General features: G+C 38.7%; 3 protein-coding genes, 1 non-coding gene and 1 pseudogene across 5 annotated transcripts; 3 read left to right on the top strand and 2 right to left on the bottom strand.

The window, feature by feature from the left end:
* Positions 1–2: 2 nt before the first annotated feature.
* On the bottom strand, positions 3–2,035 carry LOC104719001 (uncharacterized). The gene is made up of 6 exons (XM_087469504.1): positions 1,703–2,035; positions 1,500–1,600; positions 1,248–1,317; positions 794–821; positions 661–715; positions 3–562 (listed from the first exon to the last, which is right to left on the bottom strand). Exons 1-6 carry the CDS (start codon positions 1,805–1,807, stop codon positions 430–432), a joined length of 492 nt encoding a protein of 163 aa, XP_087325630.1. The 5' UTR covers positions 1,808–2,035; the 3' UTR covers positions 3–429.
* A 1,986-nt stretch (positions 2,036–4,021) lies between these two features.
* LOC147936109 (uncharacterized) lies at positions 4,022–5,206 on the top strand. Its single transcript, XM_087468595.1, has one exon. It carries the CDS (start codon positions 4,022–4,024, stop codon positions 5,204–5,206), a length of 1,185 nt encoding a protein of 394 aa, XP_087324721.1.
* A 1,846-nt stretch (positions 5,207–7,052) lies between these two features.
* LOC104719000 (protein ACCELERATED CELL DEATH 6-like) lies at positions 7,053–9,525 on the top strand (annotated as a pseudogene). Its single transcript, XR_015568161.1, has 4 exons — positions 7,053–7,142; positions 7,260–8,097; positions 8,214–8,743; positions 8,823–9,525. The product of XR_015568161.1 is annotated as a protein ACCELERATED CELL DEATH 6-like (transcript).
* Positions 9,526–10,253: 728 nt separating this feature from the next.
* Positions 10,254–11,040, bottom strand: LOC104718998 (uncharacterized). Its single transcript, XR_015568731.1, has 2 exons — positions 10,834–11,040; positions 10,254–10,753 (listed from the first exon to the last, which is right to left on the bottom strand). It is a non-coding gene; the product is annotated as an uncharacterized LOC104718998 (transcript).
* An 8,750-nt stretch (positions 11,041–19,790) lies between these two features.
* Positions 19,791–20,252, top strand: LOC104720386 (uncharacterized). The gene has a single exon (XM_010438295.1). The coding sequence runs from the start codon at positions 19,791–19,793 to the stop codon at positions 20,250–20,252; it is 462 nt and encodes a 153-aa protein (XP_010436597.1).
* The last annotated feature ends 607 nt before the right edge of the window (positions 20,253–20,859 follow it).

Genomic DNA, 20,859 nt, shown 5'->3' with positions numbered 1-20,859 from the left:
AATTTCACTTCAATATAATACTTTTATTAAGCAAATTGTTTTAAATGCAAATTTGAAAAGTACTATAAAAAAAAGCAAGAAAAGGGAAAGTACAACTAAGTTGGACCCAGAAGAACAAATTCTATTTTAAGCTTCCATCACAAATGATGAATCATGATGATACATGCCAACCAATTCCACTCTTCACATTCTTAGAACTGCTTTCTCTCATAACCTCATATGACCATATAGTTTTTCACTTTTTCTAGACAGATTAAAATATTTGATAAAACCCTCACTGCAACTTCATAGTAATGGATAATGTAAAGCTGGCATATTAGTTCCTAGATTTACTTGGATCGGTTCAGTTCTGTTCTGGGATGCAAAACAAAAAGGCTACACGCCGATTTGTTTCTTACTGTGTCAGGCACCAAAGCAGAAAATGCCAACTTACATGAGTGAACCATGCCCATACATGTTCAAATCCGGATCATCTTCATCTTCATAATCTGGTTCTGTAGATGGTCTGCTTCTCTTCGCCTCTCTGGCTATCGATTGTCCTCTCCCTTTCTTCGGCTTTCCCCTGTAATTGTATCATATTGGTTAAACAAAAATCAAAAATCATGTATTAGGACAGGTCAGGTCTGAACAAAGTAAAGTAAGCAAGGTTGGGAAACTAACTGTGCACTGGACAAACCACCCTTGGATCGCCCTGGCCCCAATTCAGCTCGTCCATCTATATAATACAGAGATAAAGCGTGTAATAAAACGTTTCATAATCAGCAAAAGTGAAATCAGTGGCTGCAGGGTTTACCTTCTCTTCCAACACCAAGCTCTTCAGCCTGAATACATTACCAGGGAAGATCAACATACCAGTCTAAAAACTGCGGTTAATTGTAAGCTACCACTTGAAAACAAACACCTTTTTCACTAAAGAATGCAAAGTAATAAACTAACAAATGGAAATCACAAGACAAGACACATAGGCATTTCACAGAATTCTAGCTTTTTCACATCATTGATTCAACATCTTTCACACTTGTTTGAAATCTACTAAAGATATTAGCCATGTAGTAGTAATCAACGATATCTTAAGAAACTGTATCCTCAACCCAAACTACGTACTATAAAGGGAACAAATGGTTCTTTTGGCAGTGATTCGATTTCCCACAAACACGAGAGAGAGAGAGAGAGAGAGAGAGAGAGCAAAACAAAACAAAAGAAAACCATTTTATGCATATGAGAGAAGGTGAGAAGATAGAACATACAGCAGGTGATGTGACTGAGGACAAAGAGAAGACTCTGTCTTCAGGCTGAAACTTCCTTGACCTCTTAGCACTGCAAAATGGGTTCATATCAGAATCAATCACAAGAAACTTATTAAAAACTGAGTAAGAGTTACCACATTCTCTAAAGCAAAAGCAATCAATTGCAAAACACAATACATATATAAGTTCCAATTTGTTCCCACAAAGGCAAGAGAAGAAGAGAATGAGAGAGAGAGAGAGAGAGAGAGAGACCTGGCACTACTCTTGGAGGAAGACAAAAACCCTTCAAAGCCTTTCAAAGCATTTCCTATATGGCTCGATTCTTGAAGATAGCTTGTCTCCAACTCATAAACCTAAAGATTACAAAAAACAAATTGAAATTCGAATTCGAACAATTGCGTGGTGCCAATTGAAGAATTTAATTAAACTGTGGAACATACGTAAATGCCGCTAACCTGTTTCTCGATGCTCCGTAACTCTTGGCGAAGCTTCTCTCGCTTGTTTAAAAGGGAAGTGAGCATCGCACCAGGATCCGTCGCACTCTTTTGCCCTAACGACATTTCCGGCAGCCTTTGTCTAGCCCTCGAGTTGGGTTTTTCCGATTTACGAAGGTCTCAGAATCTCAGATGAATGATGTGTGGATTGTGGGAATTGCGTATTTAGTTCCAATGCTCCGTTTTTTTTTTTTTTTTTTCTTTTCTTATTTTTGTTATTATTATTACTAAGAACTCATTTTAATAAAATAATTATTACAAAATTTCTTTACTTCTTTAATTAATAATAAACTTAAAAAATTAAAAAATTCAAAACTTCTATATACACATTTTCTAAGTACATTTAGCAAATAAATATTGAAGTTCAAACATATTTATAAGACTGTCATTGTATTAAATTTTAAATTTATAAGTTATAAATTGAAATTTAAAACCAAGATTTTGTACAGAACAAAAATTCCTAAAATATTTCTTTAATCAATCAACGACTAATTACAATATCTCATTAAATATCGGTTTTATAAAATTTTTAAATATTTCCTAAAATATCCCCTTAATTCATTACAATATTTGAATGCTAACAATAAAAATGTATGTGCAAATCCCAAATTAATTTTTACGTCAATATATATTTGTCCGTTTTCTCTGCAAAAAAATAATAATAAAAAGAATTATCATATCTATATATACACTTTTCAAGTACAATTTTTTAAAAAACCTTGAAGTTTAGAACTATTAACAATCATATGGCATTAGCATTTATTATTATTTTTAATTAAATTATTAAAGATGATTTTTGTTTCAAACTTTTTTCTATAATAAAAACTAAAAATTCCTAAAATCATTCTTCCTATAATCTCTACAATATCTTTACAATAATTGTTTTCAATATATAAAGTTATGAGAAGTCTATAAATCAGCTATATTCGATTTTGTATGTCCCTAATTACTCATCATATTTAATTCCAAAATATATTTTCTCCTCAAATCTTTATAAACAAATTCGAATGCAGGAAACAGATTAATGGTTAAGAAAATATCATCACATAAACTTGGCATATTCCCCAAAAAACTAGATACTATGCGAATATTTATTCTCTAATTACTTGGTAATCAATTAAATTTGTTGTGTGCTAAGGTGAAAAAAGTAAACCTAATTAATCGTCTATAAATACTTGACCCATAATCGCAAGTTAGCATTATCAAACACAACGGCTTACTGCAATATTTAGTCACAAACTCTCTCTTCAAAATGGATCACTTCATCTCCCCTCTAGAGAAGACTACATAAGAATCCAGCTCCACCGGTGACAACGTTCCTTAGTCTCTTCTGAAACCGACATGAACACGGCCGGTTTTATATCCACCACCGCCGGAATTAAATGTCATGTTGGAAGGCGGGGAATCGCTGAAGGCGTACAAAATAGATCTCATGATTAGCGAGGTGGACTCAACGACGCCCAAACGGGAAAGAGAAGGCTTGCAGATGAAGAAAGTGGAACCGATCAAGATCCAAAGAGGATGAAGAGGAGACGCTCTTCACGGAAGAGGTAGTGAAGCGATCTGGGAAGAGATATGCGGTGGTTTAAGCTCTTAGGAGAGCAAGGACTGATTGGCTCATGGGAATCGTTTCATCGTCACGCTTCGAGCTCTTCAGCTTGTGAAGCTGCTTCATCGTCCTATGATAAAAGCTCATCGGAGTTGAAAAAGAGATCTCAGAGAAGTGTCGTCGCAAACTTTTGGATATAAACATATTCAAACCGTTTGAGATTAATAAATTAAAGATCGATTGTGAATCTGTATTTTTACACGGTCAAATATTTTGTTCTCTTATTGTTTAATTAGAGCAAAATGTCATCATCTTCTTTTGTCTTCATTTTGATAATATATACACACATATTCTTTTGAAGTGATCATTGTTGTTGTAAGCTTGAAGTAGCTTGAAGTAGCTTGGAGACCAAGCTGAGTATATTTAGGAGAATGTAAATATACATATCAAATTGTTAGTTTTACTTTCTTTAGGAGATATCTAAAGTTAGTTTTCCAAAAAGTGTTTTGGAAATAAAGTTTATATATAAGGAGGTGCTAAGGTGTAGCACAACTTATGAGAGATTAGAGAGATTGAGATTGCTTTAGTTTTGAGAAGTTTCTAAAGTAATAAACGAGAGTTATTCGTTATTCTTGTGATCGATTCAATATTTGGTATCAGAGCTTATATTGAATCTCTAAACACAACTTTTCTTTTCTTGTTCGTGACTAAGCAAAATCGGGTTAAGAGATATGGGTGAAATCGTTGCTATGACATCCATACCTAAGGAGACCGGGACTTCATCCCTTCAGTGTCCAATGCTTACCAATACTAACTATACAGTGTGGGCCATGAAGATGACGATAATGCTGCGAGTGAATAAAGTCTGGGAAACGATCGAAACAGGGGAAGCAGAGGCCGATAAGATTGACCTAGCTAAAGCTCTCATGTTCCAATCTATTCCGGAAAACCTGACTTTACAAGTTGGAAACCTTATTACTCCTAAGGAGGTTTGGGATGCGATCAAGTCACGTTACGTTGGAGCTGAAAGAGTAAAGGAGGCAAGGCTGCAAACACTGATGTCGGATTTCGAGAGGATGAAGATGAAGACTACAGACACGATCGACGACTTCGTGAGAAAGTTGTCAGAGCTTGCATCAAAAGCTGGTGCTTTAGGCGTAACCACTGAAGAGCCTAAGATGGTAAAAAAATTCCTCAATAGAGTACCAAGGGAGAAGTACATTCATATTATCGCAGCCTTGGAACAAGTTCTTGATCTTAACAAGAAAAGTTTTGTGGACATAATCGGTAGACTAAAGACATACAAGGAGAGGATTCGTGATGATGAAGATCAAGAAGATGATCAAACGAAACTTATGTATGCCAACAATAATCAAGAGGGTTATGACCAAGGAAGTGGAAGGGGTACTAGAGGTGGAATGTTCTCAGGTCGAGAAAGAGGACGAGGTCGCAACAATTACCAAAACAGAGACAAGTCGCTGATTGGGTGTTACCGGTGTGACAAGAATGGTCACTACGCCTCAATTTCTCCAGACATGTTACTTAAACTTCAAGAAATTCAAGATGGTGCTGAATCTGATACTCAAGATGCAGAGGAGTTACTAATGCATGAAGTGGTGCTTCTCAATGAGAAGAAGATCAAGCCACGCGATTATGAAGCCAAAACGGAGGGAGATAATGTGTGGTATCTCGATAACGGAGCCAGTAATCATATGACTGGAAACTGGAACTACTTTACCAAACTTGATGAGACTGTCACAGGGAAGGTGAGGTTTGGTGACGACTCAAGAGTCGACATAAAAGGGAGAGGTTCTGTTCTTTTTATCACTAAGTCGGGTGATCGAAAGATTCTGGCTCAAGTCTACTGGATTACAATTATGTTGGATGTCGCTGTAGTTTTTTTTTTCTTTAAATAATTTAAAGTTCAAGCTTGATTAGTAATATTAGTTCAATATTGTGGTTAAATAATTTTAAGTGTGAGTAATTGAAAATTTTATATATGTTAAATAAAATAGCATTCGAAATCTATAATATGAATATATATATATATATATATATATATTATACCTTTTGTGAAAATATATATTATATACTCCCTACGTTTCATTATATGTTGTCGAAGGTTTTTTACACACTATTAAAAAAGCAAGTGAAATTCTTTTAGATATAACCTCAATCCGAAAAACTGAAATACTGGATCCAAACCTAAATGTATACCTGAACGCCCATCATAATTAAAAGTGTTTGACAAGAAAGATAGTATAAATTTATTTAAAAAATTGTGAATTTGCCACATAAGCACCAAAAACTCTTTTTTGATATATAGCTTAACCAATATCACACTAAACTAATAAACTTGCGTCAAATTTTTATAACAAGGTCAGAATATCACTAAAATATTCATCTTTTAATATAAATATGATTTATTTTGTTAAATAAACTTATGCTTCAAGTTAAATTAGAATTTTTGTTTTTGTTGGAGAAAGAAACATTGGGGATTTTATTTTCTGGTTTTATGTGAAATCTCTAGATACTAAAGATAATTTGGAGGGTGCCCACCAAAAAAAAAAATAATAATTTGGAGGGAGTAAGGTTTTATTTTCTTAACCATGTTAACAAAAATATACGAAAATAGGATTTCTTCAAAAAGACTATCGAAATATTGAAAGAATTTTTTTTTTGTAAAAATGAATAATGGGTGTTAGGTAAGAGAATTTTTTTTTCTGAATTTACTGTAGTAAATTATTATTATTACTTTTAATTAGTGAGGGGTCATAAATTTTTTTTGACTACTTTGTTGCTTGTTTACAAGTTTTCCATATATATCACATATTTTTAGTGTTATTTTTGGACAAAAAGAGGATAAATAGAAACTCAAATCAGAATTGACTTGAAAAATTGGTTTGGGTAGAGTATGAATATGACCATTTTACCCTAGTAGGTTTTATGTAGTCGTATCCATGGATAACAAATCTGATCCGCGTGTTACCTACTACTCGAATGGAGTAATCAAATAAAATTTACAATAATCGAATTTTTTTTTGGATAATTGCATACATACACATATTCATATACAAACTTAATTTATATATATCGAGTCAGTAAGTAAAATTTTGATAATTGCATAAATTTTTGGATAATTGCACAGAATTTCTAAATAATTAAGTAATATTTGGATAAAATTTTAGATAATCGAATAATATTTGGATAAAATTTTGGATAATCGAATACAAAATACCCGATCTAAGATTATCTAATTATTGCAATATTTATAAACAAATTCAAATAGGACATGACGCGAACCAAACAAGATCTAACATTTTATACATTTTATAATTAAATGGAGTTTAAGCTGCTCTATCAAAATATTCTAACTCTATCGGTTCTATCGGTTTCTACCCCAAGTCTAGTCTGCGTACCCAAATAGCCAGCCAAGCCTACGTGTTACGTTAGAGCATCTCCGCTTAAACTTGCTCCGTCAAGTCAAATTATTGGCTGTCACTCTCTCTCAGAAAAGTACAAATCTAGATGATATTAGGAGACGACTTGAAAGTCTTTATTTATAACTTTAATGAGTGAGTAAAATCGGGTAACTTTTTCTTTTTGATGATCATTTTTAATATCTATCTTCAATAGTTCTCCTAATTATTTTTGACTAAAGAACGACTTTTCCTTAATTATTTAATTTTATAGGTTACTAAAGAAGACTTTTCCTTCCAATCATAACCACATGGCTCGAGACATTAATGCCTTCTAATATAAATGGACAAACTTACCGTCTCAATCTCGTCAACCTTTTAGCAAATCGCCAAATCCTCTTGCATTACTAATCTCTTCACTCACCTGCACTTGGTAATTCACATTCTCTGCCCCCTTTTCATGCAATGGTTGACTGTTTTTATTTTAGTGGTCGGGAAGTAACTTAAATCTGTGTTTTCAAACAATTTATGTCATGATTTTAGGTTTGAGATGGACAGTTCTGAAGCAGATCTAGAGGCACAAATGTCTCATGATCAACGAAAATGACCATTCTTCCCCATGAACATACTTGGTTCGAATTCACAAGATTTCTCTCAAAGTGGAGGAGATGACGCAATGCCACCTACGGGGAACACCGAACCTGTGTCAGAGTTTCCTACTAACCTTAGATTGTCAGATATTTTCGCTCTCTCTGGTGAAGATATCAAGATGACTCCGGAAATTTTTAGTGGAATAAGTGATGGGAACAAAGAATGTCTCAAGAAATTGATAAGCGATAAAACAACAATGGCATGTCTTAGCAGCGATACAAGAGATTCAATTCTTCATCTTGCTGTTAAATGGGGTCATCTAGAACTGGTTCAGGAGATTGTATCTGAATGTCCCTGCCTTCTATTGGAGCGAAACTCCAGCGGTCAGACACCGCTTCATTTGGCAGCTCATGGCGGTCATACCACTGTTGTTGATGCTTTTGTTAAGTTGGTAACATTTGCTTCAGCTAGACTGTGTACTGAAGAGAGTAAGAGACTAAATCCATATGTTCTCAAGGATGAAAATGGAAATACTGCACTGCACTTGGCCATTAATGGACGCTATTTAGAGATTGCTGCATGTCTGGTGGACGCGAACCATGATGCTCCTTTTCTTGGAAATGACCAGGGATCATCTTCCTTGTTTATGGCAGTAGCTCGTGGAGATGTTTCCATTGTGAAAGCTATATTAGAAACTATTGTCAATGAGGACCTTGAAGGGAAGAAGTCTAACTTAGATTCAAAGTTACAAGGGGACAAATATCTTGCACATGCTGCTTTGATGGCCAAGAGTAAAGGTTTGTTTTTCGCTTAGTCGTCTGTTCAAATTATGTAAAACCGGCTCCTCAAGATGGTAAAGTCTTCCTATGTAATATGTATATATACTAACTGTTGTTCCCAATTGTTTGAGCAGATCTCCTTAATTTTATTCTTGATGAATATCCAAGTCTTGTAGACGAGCGAGATCACAATGGTATGACTTGTCTTACACTCGGAGCATATGTAGGGTATTATGAAGGAGTATGCAACCTCTTGCACCGGTCAAAAAAGAGTGTGTATGTCTGTGACGAAGATGGTTCTTTTGCAATTCATAGGGCTGCAGAGGAAGGTCATGAAAAAATTGTTGAAGAGTTTATAAAACAATGTCCAGATTCAAAACACCTACTTAACAAACTTGGTTAGAACATTCTCCACGTTGCAGCAAAAAAGGGGCGCTATTGGGTTTCAAAATTGTTGATGGACAACAAAGAAACGGAACATTTGGGTGTTGGGCAAGATGTGGACGGGAATACACCTTTGCACCTTGCCGTCATGAAATGGCACTATAGGTTAATTACTTTGCTTGCTAAGGATAGCAAGATAATGAAATTACGAAACAAAAGGGATTACAGAGCTAGGGATATTGCCGAGACAGAGCTGAAACCCAATTACATCTTTCAGGAGGTATGTTTGGTTCTACTTCATAGAATATGTTTGATACTACATAAATGATTTATAGCATGACCCATTTTTTGTATTATAGAGGTGGACATTGGCGCTCTTGTTATACACTATTCACTCAAAAGGTTTTGAATATGTACACTCATTAACAATACCGGCAGAGCCACTAGACCCTAAGAATAACAGAGATTACGTCAACACTCTTCTATTGGTAGCGGCTCTTGTAGCCACAATGACGTTTGCTGCAGGTTTTACAATGCCAGGTGGGTTTAACAACTCTGCTCCAAACTTGGGCAGGGCAACTTTGGCCAAAAACCCAACACTCTGCATTTTTCTCCTTCTTGACATCTTGGCAATGCAAAGTTCCGTTGCAACAATAGGTACTCTAATTTGGGCGCAGTTGGGTGATCCACTACTCATCCGCAAATCTTTACATGTGGCCTTGCCCTTACTACTTTTTTCTCTACTCTGCATGCCCTTGGCATTCCTTTTTGGCGTGCTCACTGCAGTTGGGCATGTGAAGTGGCTTTTGATCGTCATTTGCATTATATCTGTTTTATTCTTCCTTTGGGCGATCTTCATCCTTGGCCCTCACGTCATGCTACAGCGGCCATACGTTTCTCCCAAGTACGCTGGTTACTTTCTCGTGACTTTTATGCAGTATAAAGAGGTGTTTAGGGTTTTTGTGAATTTGATACAGTTTCTCTTTTGTTGTTATTGTCGTTAAAAGATTGTAGACTATTTAAAGGCATGTTTCGTATGAATAAAGCTTCAAAAGTTTTACTGATTAAAGGATTTTTTTGTTCTTTTGAAGCAACAGAGCTACGAGATATACATGTTCTATCAAAATTGTTTGTAGTTTGTAGAAAAGCCAGAAAATTACCTAAATGGAAGATATATCTTCCTCTAAAGTTATGCAGTTATTTATATATATGGTTTAGTGGATACCGATTGCTTCTCTCTCGAAAATTAACTCCATTCACGGAAGTTAGATGAGATGCGGATTTGGGTATTGAATCTTTTGTATGTGGATCATTCAATCAGAGGTTCCGGTTCCCTTAAGCCACCAGGAGCTCTTATTCATAATTTAACAAGATATGGATTAATCACTATTGTCTGTACAACCTATAGTTTTTTGTTTGTTGATTTAATCCTAACACAGGTACAAAACAATGCATAACACTTTAGTTTCAGGAACAGAATCTATACAGATATTTGGAAGTCCAACAAGATCTATACAAACACTTCGTTTCACTTTCGTAGTTATGAAGATCACTTCATCATATTTTTACATATATGTATCCTGAGACTAATAAGGCATTGCTATCTAAGGTAAATGAATTTGCTCCCTCAAACTATGTTGCTGGTTTGAGTAGAGTAGTTGGGATACAACAGTGAAACAATTATCAGGAAATTAAAATAGATGATTAAAAAACCAATTTAGAAGCTTACTGCAAGCACTCGGATGTCTAAATAGAAGTGAATTATAAAACGAAAATAAAGAGATAGATCATGAAGAGGAACGAGTGATTCATATCACAAACAGGGTCACTTTCTTCCAGAAACAAAAAAAAATACAAATTTAGACTATATTACAAGGAGAGACGACTTCAAAGTCTTCTAATAAGTTAGTAGTGACTCGAGTATCTTATAATCTCTGGCTTTCATGACATCGTACGATTTCATATGAAAACTCTGTGTGGTAGATTGCAATTTTCATTTGAAACAAAGACAAGTTTAAGACAGAAGATAAGAACGACCTTATCTTAATTTATAGGAGACCATACATGCAAGAAGTATTGGTTCTCAATGCTACATACCGCACAAATTAGTTGATCGATATGCAAGTAGTGGAAATTTTTGACATTTGTTTTGGTTCCTCATTCTGCTCTGGACTGACCAGCTCGAGAAGATAAGATAATGCCTACAATGAGGCCGTAAAGAGCAAGTGCTTCCGCAAAGATGAGGATAAGAATCATCCCAACAAAGAGCTTAGGCTGTTGAGCATTTGCCCTGAGAGAAATTTCAAAATCAGTTAGCACATCAATTTAAACATTCTCTACAAAAAGGATTATAGTTGAAAGAGGACAAACCTAACGCCCGCATCTCCGACAATACCAATGGCCATACCAGCTGAGAGACCAGCACCACAAGCAAGACCAGAAGAAAGGTGTGCATAGCCATCAAAGAGGTAGTAAGACCTACATGTGGTTAATTTCCACATTAAGGCTAACAAGATGTTAAGATCCTACATGTGGGACTTGGATTGTATTGTATCCCAACAATCTCCCCTTCAAACCAATGACCACATGTAGGATCTTAACATCTTCTTAACCTTAAATTTGTTAGTCAATAATAATTTAAACTCTTTTTTTTTTTTAACTCTGGATGTATTATTATTGACTGCGAATTATGAGAACTATTACATATGATTATACCATTCACAATTCCTTCTGACCCTATTATATTCACTACATAAACTCTTGCTCTCCTAATCCATGTTCTTGATGGACACCTCCTTCTCTATGCTCACCTTCAGCTGTATGTAGAATCACTGTAATGACCCTCGTCAAGGGGTAAAATTTCAGAACAAAAATCCCATAGGCCAAGGACGCGAATGGGAAGTAAAGGAGGAGGATAACGGGATTACAGAAGAAATGTCCGAGAAATTCTGGATGGACCAAGAGATGGCTGATGGTACCATGTACCATGTACCATGTACCGTACCGGACATACGTGTACGGACGGACATAGCGGACGAACGTCGAACGGTTTAGCAAGCGTACGGACATGGTTTAAGGAGCGGTAAAGAATTCTCTAAGTGGAGTGATTAAAATAATCAAAGTGGAATCTCCACTAAGATTATTTTAATCAAAGAGGGATAATGGAGGATTAGTGGAGAATTATTTTAATCTTGAAGAAGTTAGTGGAGGAATTAAATAATTCAAGGGAGTTAGTGGAGTTTAGTGGGAGGAATAAAGAAATCAAGAGAGCTTAAGTGGGATTCAAGGTGTCTTGCTCGATTTTCTCCAAGTGTTTAAGCATGCACTAATAGCTACTAATGAAGAGAGAGCATGCAACATGCATTGGCCATCTCCACCGCCCAAAAATCTCTATAAATAGAGCCTAAATCCTCTCATTTTCGCCCAAGACACAAGGGGGTAAGGAGAGAAAATTAAGAGAGAAGATGAGTAAGAGAGAAAAGAAAGAGAGATCACCGAGAGAGTGTTGGTGTTGAGAAAGGATCGGAAAAAAGAAATCCTTGAAGAGGAAGAGGTGGTTTTCGAGCCAAGTTGGCAAGTGGTTTCGGACGAAGAGGGTGTAAAGAGCGGGTAGCTGTTTGACGCCAAAGAAGGTTTGCCTGATCGGGTGGTGCAGTGAAGTCTGGATATCATCGTCGGCGTAAAGGTGAGTGCTGCGTTAATGCATGCATGTAGAATTAGTTTAATTTTGTTGCATGCGGTTCATGGTAGGCTTTATGAGAAGATAACCATGTGAAAATGAGTAGATGCATGTTAAGTAATTTTAGTCTCACCTAAAAGTTGAATGAGCTTGCATAGTGTTGCTTAGACTTATTATTGTAGGCTTGTTTGCCTTGTTGTTGTTTCCGTTACCTGTTGGGGTAGTCGGGTTGGGGAAGTAGAATCCTGTTTAGGATGAAAGGGGTACCCAGGCTCACTGAGTAATCTTAGATTACTCATGATATTATTTTTGTCTTGCAGGAAGCCTAAGTGAGTGTAGAGCTGGAGCAGACTTAGGGTACCAGATAGGATTGTTCTGTGTTCTTTGTAAAAACCCTATATTTTTCCTAAAGGATACTTGTATTATTATCTGACTATCTTTGTATAGTGCTTTAATGATGTTTTCATAAAGATGAAGTTTTAAAGTAATATATACGGTTTTCGGGGAAGTAAGGCAAGTTTGCAAATGGTACTCGGCCTTGTCCGGGTCAACACAACGCGCGTGGGATGCAAGGGTTGCAAAGCCTAAGTGAACCTCAGCCGCGGGCAAAGTCGCGTCCAGGAGGACTGGTCGGGAAGCTGCAGCTTCCGTCCCTCGACCGGACCACCAGGGTGCGATTCCCAAAGTAGCGTTCCGGTGCCGTCCGATGGCCTCCGTGTCCATAGAACGGTTCGGAGGCGTTACAACGGTGGTATCAGAGCGGTGTTTTCGAACCCGCGAGCACTTGTGCATTTCAAAGTTTTATCGAGTAATGTGTCGCAAAAACACAAGAATTTTATCTGGTAGTCTGCTTGTCTAGTTGTAAGTTGAACCTGAGGGTAGTTTAGCATCTGACCTTGTTTTGTGTGGGTTGGGATGTCTGCAGGTGATTCAGGTTGCGGGGATGGTTCAGGGAATGAGGGGCCGAGACATGAGGGTTGTGATCATCATAATGGGAATTTATCGACGAAGTCGGAGAGTAGTCATGAGCCAATAGATCTGAACACTTGGAGTGTGGATAGGCGATCGATCGGAGATAAGGACAGTATGTCCATTGAGACCGATCCATCCGAATGTTTAGACGGATCAGAAGAGGTGGAAGTGGATCAAGATGATCAGACGGTTGTCTTAGAAATTGGTGAGCCAAGTCGTATCCAAGTCAGGATAGACGCGCAGTGAAGTTCTTAAACTGTCCCAATTGGAGATCATGGAGAGGAGGAGATTGAGCTTGCCGATAAGCTACAAAAATTATTGTTGGAACTTGTGGAGGATCAACATGATGATGTTAATCCCGAGGATTATCTAAGAGAGTACCCGGAGGCAGTTGAGAGAATTCTAAACTTCTTGTTGGAGGTGCATACACCCGGAGAAGAAGTTGCTGCTAGTGGAAGTGGGGTAACACCCGATACTGGAAGTACCAGTGTGGGACGACCAGTGGATGAAAGAGCGGAGACGGCCGCAGAAATTTTTCGGAGGATAAATGAGTTACACTCACCGGGGGAGTGGATGTAGTGGAAAGCGAACCTAGAGTACCGGAGGCCGAGAGGCAAAAGAATCCAGGAGATGGAGACTCTAAGTCGGAGGAGCCGACGACGAAAAGGGAAGAAGTTCTGGAGGTGATAGAAATTCTGTCAGGTGATGTCGAGGGAGTACTAACTTTGGTGGTGGAACCAAGGAGTGATCAAGGATAAATGTCGAGAGACCAAAACCAAGAAGCTGCCGCAAGTGTGGAGTATAGAGAGGATGCGAGACCAAGGGCTAGTTCGAGCCAAGATATGAGAGACCAAGGTGGACCAGATCAAGTGGTGCCAGATCAAGTAGTATCAAACCAGATTGTGCTGAGGCATAATAGTCCTATTCGGGCTATACCATTGCGGATGGTGTTAGTTGATGAGGAGGAAGAACCAAGAGATCTAGAGTTGGGAAAGGATGTCGGAGTTAAGAAGGTTGAACCGAAATCATGTAAGGTTTGAGGAAGGAGAGAGTAGTTCCAAGAGGCCAAGAATGTCCTATAAGGAGATGTAGCTGAGAGAGCAGTTAGATGCACGACCAGTGACCTATCAGCCGAGAGGTCGACTGCAAGTAAGGGCCACTGCCCGGAAGAGGGTGGTCTATCCGAACCAAGTGCATATGAGGAACCCACCGTACTGTGACTTGTGCGAGGGAGTGGGACATTGGACCAAAAATTGTGGGAGGACGTCGCGGAGACGTATGTTTTCCCCGGAGAATATGGTGTGTGAAGAGAGGGCACTTTGCCTATCAGTGTCCGAACCCGGAGTACATGAGGCATTGGAGGCCATGTGATTCGTGTGGAGTGCCGAGACATTTGAACAACCATTGCTGGAGGGCAAGACCATAAGGTCTATTGATCCGAGATCATGTTATTTGTACGGAGTGTGGAAGGAATGGGCATTTTGCTCACAGCTGTCCGGATCGAGTTGTGCAAGAGATATTGAACACGTTAAGCCAACTTGTGCATACGGGGGAGAGCCCGTTTGACCGAGCTGTTCGAGAAGAAGAAGACCCGATGGATCAAGCCAGAACCTCATTGTCTGTTGCCTCTACCTCAACCGAGTCTCCCGCAGAACCGCAACTTGAAGAACTGGCTAGGGCGTGTGTGTGCACTTGTGAAGAGTGTACCAAGCATAGGAGCCAGTAGTGTGGTAGAGAGTAAGGGAAGTTTCTCTCTAAGTGTTTAAGTTTAAGGGTTGGATAAGTTTTCTTTGTGTGTGTAGGCTTCTAGACTGAACCTTTGTTGTGTTGTCTAGGATCCAAACCCTTAAGAGTATCGGCTAAGTGGTGTAGAACCCTTGTTTTTCCTCGTTCGTGAAAGTATCTTGGAGTTCTTTAGCCGTGTTTGTGGTTGTTTGTGTGTTGTGTGCTAATCTTTGTTTGTTTAACTACTTGCTTGATTTGCTTGAGTTTTATAGGTTGCATTGTTGGTTATTTTTACATAATTAACTTGCATAATCGCGCGATCGATGAGGATTCACGTAAGTCACCACAGAGCGCGATCAGATAAAAGAGAAGAAGATCAAGAAAATCTGAGAGGTTTTGATCAAGAAAGAGGAGTCAGTTTGAGTTGGAAGAGATGAGAAAACGGAGGAGATAAAGCAAATCCTAAGAAATAGGAGGAGCAAAAGAGTTTTACAAACCAATGGAAGTTGGCAGGGTAAATCAAGAGAGAGCTAAGTGCGAGCAAGGAAGTGCAAAAGTAATTCATGATCCAAGAGCTAAGAGCATCAGAGGGTGCAAGAAGATAATGAGAGTAAAAGGCGAGATTGTCTATGAATAGACAAAGACGGTGCAAGAAGATAATGGATGGCGAGAAAGCATTTCTATGCTAAGTAGAGGCAAAGAAGGAGCATTGTTATGCTAAGTGGCGAGAGATGAGTAAGAGTTTTCAAACCAAACCTTGTGAGAAAGGAGCTAAGAAGGAGTTAAATGACCTGAGAAGTCGACCAAGGAAAGTTAAAGCGTGAGCTGTGTTTGAAACCAAGAAGGTTTCTGCTGGGCCAAGTATGGCGAGGAGTTGATGAAAAGATAAGTCAAGAAATTGGAGTCCAAGTAATTGGGAAGAAAAGCTAAGTGAAGCTGAAAATTTTGGAAAAAGGTTGGAGACCTCTAAGGTGTAAGCTAAAGGAGCCAAAAGAAGTATCAGACAGAAGCTGAAGAAAGAGAAGCTTTGAGTTGGAGAATCCAAAGGAGCGGACGAGTGATGGCAATAAGAAAGGAGCCTAAATGCTTGAAGAGATGGAACATCATGTGGAACCAAGTGGTTGTTAGAGATGAAGAAGTCTTCCAAAAGCATCAGCGAATGGTGTGAGTGGAGCGAATGTCGAGTGGAGTAAAGCTATGGCAACGAGAAGAGCCAAGGAGAAGTAAAGGAAGTTTGAACTTCCAAAATTATTTTGATGAAGGTATTAAGGTGATGGTGATCACAAGATGAGGACGCGGATGTCAAGGAGTATCGACATCCCAAGAAAAGAAGGAGAAGGTCGGAGAATTCGGGGACGAATTCTATTAAGGGGGGAGAATGTAATGACCCTCGTCAAGGGGTAAAATTTCAGAACAAAAATCCCATGGGCCAAGGACGTGCGAAGGACGCGAATGGGAAGTAAAGGAGGAGGATAACGGGATTACAGAAGAAATGTCTGAGAAATTCTGGATGGACCAAGAGATGGCCGATGGTACCATATACCATGTACCATGTACCATGTACCATGTACCATGTACCATGTACCATGTACCGTACCGGACGTACGTGTAAGGACGGACATAGCGGACGAACGCTGAACGGTTTAGCAAGCGTACGGATGTGGTTTAAGGAGCGGTAAAGAATTCTCTTAGTGGAGTGATTAAAATAATCAAAGTGGAATCTCCACTAAAATTATTTTAATCAAAGGGGGATAATGGAGGATTAGTGGAGAATTATTTTAATCTTGATGAAGTTAGTGGAGGAATTAAATAATTCAAGGGAGCTAGTGGAGTTTAGTGGGAGGAATAAAGAAATCAAGAGAGCTTAAGTGGGATTCAAGGTGTCTTGCTCGATTTTCTCCAAGTGTTTAAGCATGCACTAATAGCAACTAATGAAGAGAGAGCATGCAACATGCATTGGCCATCTCCACCGCCCAAAAATCTCTATAAATAGAGCCTAAATTCTCTCATTTTCGCCCAAGACACAAGGGGGTAAGGAGAGAAAATTAAGAGTGAAGATGAGTAAGAGAGAAAAGAAAGAGAGATCACCGAGAGAGTGTTGGTGTTGAGAAAGGATCGGAAAAAAGAAATCCTTGAAGAGGAAGAGGTGGTTTTCGAGCCAAGTTGGCAAGTGGTTGCGGACGAAGAGGATGTAAAGAGCGGGTAGCTGTTTGACGCCAAAGAAGATTTGTCTGATCGGGTGGTGCAGTGAAGTCCGGATATCATCGTCGGCGTAAAGGTGAGTGCTACGGTAATGCATGCATGTAGAATTAGTTTAATTTTGTTGCATGCGGTTCATGGTAGGCTTTATGAGAAGATAACCATGTGAAAATGAGTAGATGCATGTTAAGTAATTTTAGTCTCACCTAAAAGTTGAATGAGCTTGAATCCGGTTGCATGTTAAGTAACTTGGAAGACTTAAAATTTGGTGAGAAGAAGTACATGCATCATGAGACTTAGCGAGTTTTATTAGCAAAGTAACTTGCTTAATAAACTGGTTGCATGCATGAAAGGTGGTAGGGTAATTGCAATTTTATTTGCATATTTCGGTTGAGGTTAGCTGATGCTAAATTAACTTAATGCATTTTAAGTATAAAACCGAAATAGTTGCATGCACATTTAAATGAGATTTACATGGTTAAATCATAATAATGGCATGCGAATGGATGAGTGTTTTGTTTAAGTGAATTTAAATAATTACATGCATATAATTTTAATCTTAAGATCTTTGAATTTACATTCTCGTTCTTGTTGATTAATGCATGTTGTATCGCATGATTGTTATTGCTTGTTGGCTCGACTTTCTTGCTTGAAGTGGTTGTAAGTGTTCTTAGCAAGTCTCTTGAATTCGTTTCTTGAGTCTTAGCTAGAAGAAGTGTAGTCGATATTTTTAGTTCCATATGTATGTACGTGTCTCGCAAGAAGTTCTCAAAGACCACTTACGCGAGACACTGTCACGGCTAACTAGCTATTAGCGTGACCGTTACATGACGATGTAACTTTGGTGGATCTCTGCTGGTTACCTTTGTGGTTTCAGCATGGGAGCTCATGTTGGTTACCGGGGAGGTTTCAGCATGGGTAGTGTGGAGAAACGGAACAGATTATCGAAGGGCCCTAGGTGAAGGAATCTAGGATAAGTCAAGAGTCCCTTGTACTATTCTAGTCGTCCTTACGTGTTGTGGTGGAGTTAAGAGTCTAAAGTGTCCAAGAGGTTCTTGTTCCTTTGGTCGTCTTTCTCTGTGGTTAGCGAGTTTAGATCGTCCGAGTAGAGTCGTGTCGTTCTATTTCTTTCTCGCTTATTTGTTGGTTGTTGTGTTGCTTCCACTATTGTTTCTGCTGTGTGCTTTGATTATTGTTTTGTTGTTGGCTTGCATGTTGATAGCTTCGTCTTGCATGTTGATAGCTTAGTCTTGCATAGTGTTGCTTAGAATTATTATTGTAGGCTTGTTTGCCTTGTTGTTGTTTCCGTTACCTGTTGGGGTAGTCGGGTTGGGGAAGTAGAATCCTGTTTAGGATGAAAGGGGTACCCAGGCTCACTGAGTAATCTTAGATTACTCATGATATTATTTTTGTCTTGCAGGAAGCCTAAGTGAGTGTAGAGCTGGAGCAGACTTAGGGTACCAGATAGGATTGTTCTGTGTTCTTTGTAAAAACCCTATATTTTTCCTAAAGGATACTTGTATTATTATCCGACTATCTTTGTATAGTGCTTTAATGATGTTTTCATAAAGATGAAGTTTTAAAGTAATATATACGGTTTTCGGGGAAGTAAGGCAAGTTTGCAAATGGTACTCGGCCTAGTCCGGGTCAGCACAACGCGCGTGGGATGCAAGGGTTGCAAAGCCTAAGTGAACCTCAGCCGCGGGCGGAGTCGCGTCCAGGAGGACTGGTCGGGAAGCTGCAGCTTCCGTCCCTCGACCGGACCACCAGGGTGCGATTCCCAAGGTAGCGTTCCGGTGCTGTCCGATGGCCTGCGTGTCCATAGAACGGTTCGGGGGCGTTACAATCACGGTGAACGACAATAATTGCGCATCACTAGAAATCGTCTGTAAATTTGTCTCCATTAATCTGCACAATTAAAGCATCTTATTATCCAGACTCGATCCCCAAACCTCCTAGGTGTAGAAGCATTAACGAACCTTAGGCTAAACATTTATTAGTGTAAAATATCCCACATAAGAAAGATGGAAGAGATTTAAAATATCCCACTTAGAGGAGAGTGGTGGCTGCGTCGTCCCATTTGCAGGTTGACAAGAGAGACGACGAGTTCATCTACAAGTTAAGAGAAAGTATGAAGATAGAGAAAGAGAGGTCGTTTCTTGAATACCAAGAAAGGTTAAAACGAAGTGCTTGATCGATCACACTCATCGTGATTGTGTCCCATGATGTTCTTCTTATGATTTCTCCTTGTTAGCGTAGATATAGGAATATCTACGATTCTAGTATATCACATATAGTTCGGTGTATATTTGACCTTATCTTGTAACATACACTTTATGTATCTTATGAATCCAATCTCTCTAACTACGGAGTTTCATCAGATTACATGGTATCAGAGCTTTTTCTTTAAAATCTCGATCCTCTTTTCTCTGTCTTCATCTTGTGTTTTTCGTTTCTTCTCCTTCTTTCAGTTCTCATTTCATTTTTTTATGTTCTCTTCATCATGTCGGGACCGCTGGCCACTGTGATCGTCACCGTAACCGCTCCCGCAAATGATAAGCCATACGGAATCGCTCAGATCCGAGCTTACATACCCATTCAGCTCGACCTCAAGAAGCTGAATTATGATGTTTGGCATGAGCTCTTTGAGACTCACTGCAGCAGATTTGGCGTCCTCGGACACCTTAATTGATCCTCTGACCCGTATCCCGACGATGAGAAGCAGTGGAAGGAACGTGACGACCTCGTGAAGATGTGGATCTACGGCACCGTGTCGGAGAAGCTTCTCGACACCATCCTCAAAGCCAAATCCACCGCTCGAGATCTATGGCTCACCCTCGAAGCCCTCTTTTGTGACAACAAAGAAGCTCAGTCCATTCAATACGACAACAAGTTTCGTACCCTTGTGATTGGTGACATGAGTGTCACTGATTACACACATAAATTGAATAATCTTGCTGATCTTTTAGCCAATGTTGATGCTCCTGTGACGAATCATGCGTTGGTCATGCACATGCTTAATGGGTTCTCAGCTAAGTTTGACAATATCATTAAAGTGATTCAGCATCAGTCCCCCTTTCCGTCTTTCATTAAGGCCAGATCTATGCTTCTAATGGAGGAGAAGCGTCTTACCAAGCAGGTTCCCACTCTGCCAGCTCATAACACTGATTCATCCCCAAACAGTGTTCTGTACACACATTCTGATCCTCAATAAAACACATGCCAGTAACAATTCAACAATCCTACCAACAACATCGGTTCTGGCCGCAACTACAACATGAACAGAGGTCGTGGTGATCGCAATAGTAGGGGCCATGGTTACTACAACGGCAACCAGTGGAACAATGGTTCGTATGTGGCACCACCATGGTCCTACCGATTGGTTTTTGCTTCCATTATTTTGGATATCGGATATCATCATATCCGAACCGATATCCAATAGATATTCAAATAAAACCGAACATATAAGAAACAGTTTGATATTCCGATAGATATGCCGCATATCTTTTATCTATTTGTATGGTTCTACGAGAACCTTACCATTTGCTTCATTTTTATCTTTTTTTGGTTTTAAATACTCAGTTAGTATGGTTATTTAGGTACATGAAGATTAAAATGTATCTGAATAAAACCTTATCCAATAACTTTTTGATTTAATTTTGGTTATCGACAATGATATCTGAATCGATCTAAAATCCAAATTATCCGAAATGAAACTGATCTGAATTTTATAAATACTTGAATGGATGTGAGAGTCAATATCAAAAAAAAATCTGAACACCCAGGCCTAGTTTAAGTTATTTTTATGTGGCTGTTATTAA

The sequence above is a fragment of the Camelina sativa genome, chromosome 10 (assembly GCF_030686135.1).
Source record: "Camelina sativa cultivar CO46 ecotype springtype chromosome 10, ASM3068613v1".
NCBI classification, from domain to species: Eukaryota; Viridiplantae; Streptophyta; class Magnoliopsida; order Brassicales; family Brassicaceae; genus Camelina; species Camelina sativa.
Note: the sequence above shows the minus strand (reverse complement) of the source record. Positions and strands in the feature narration are given on the sequence as shown.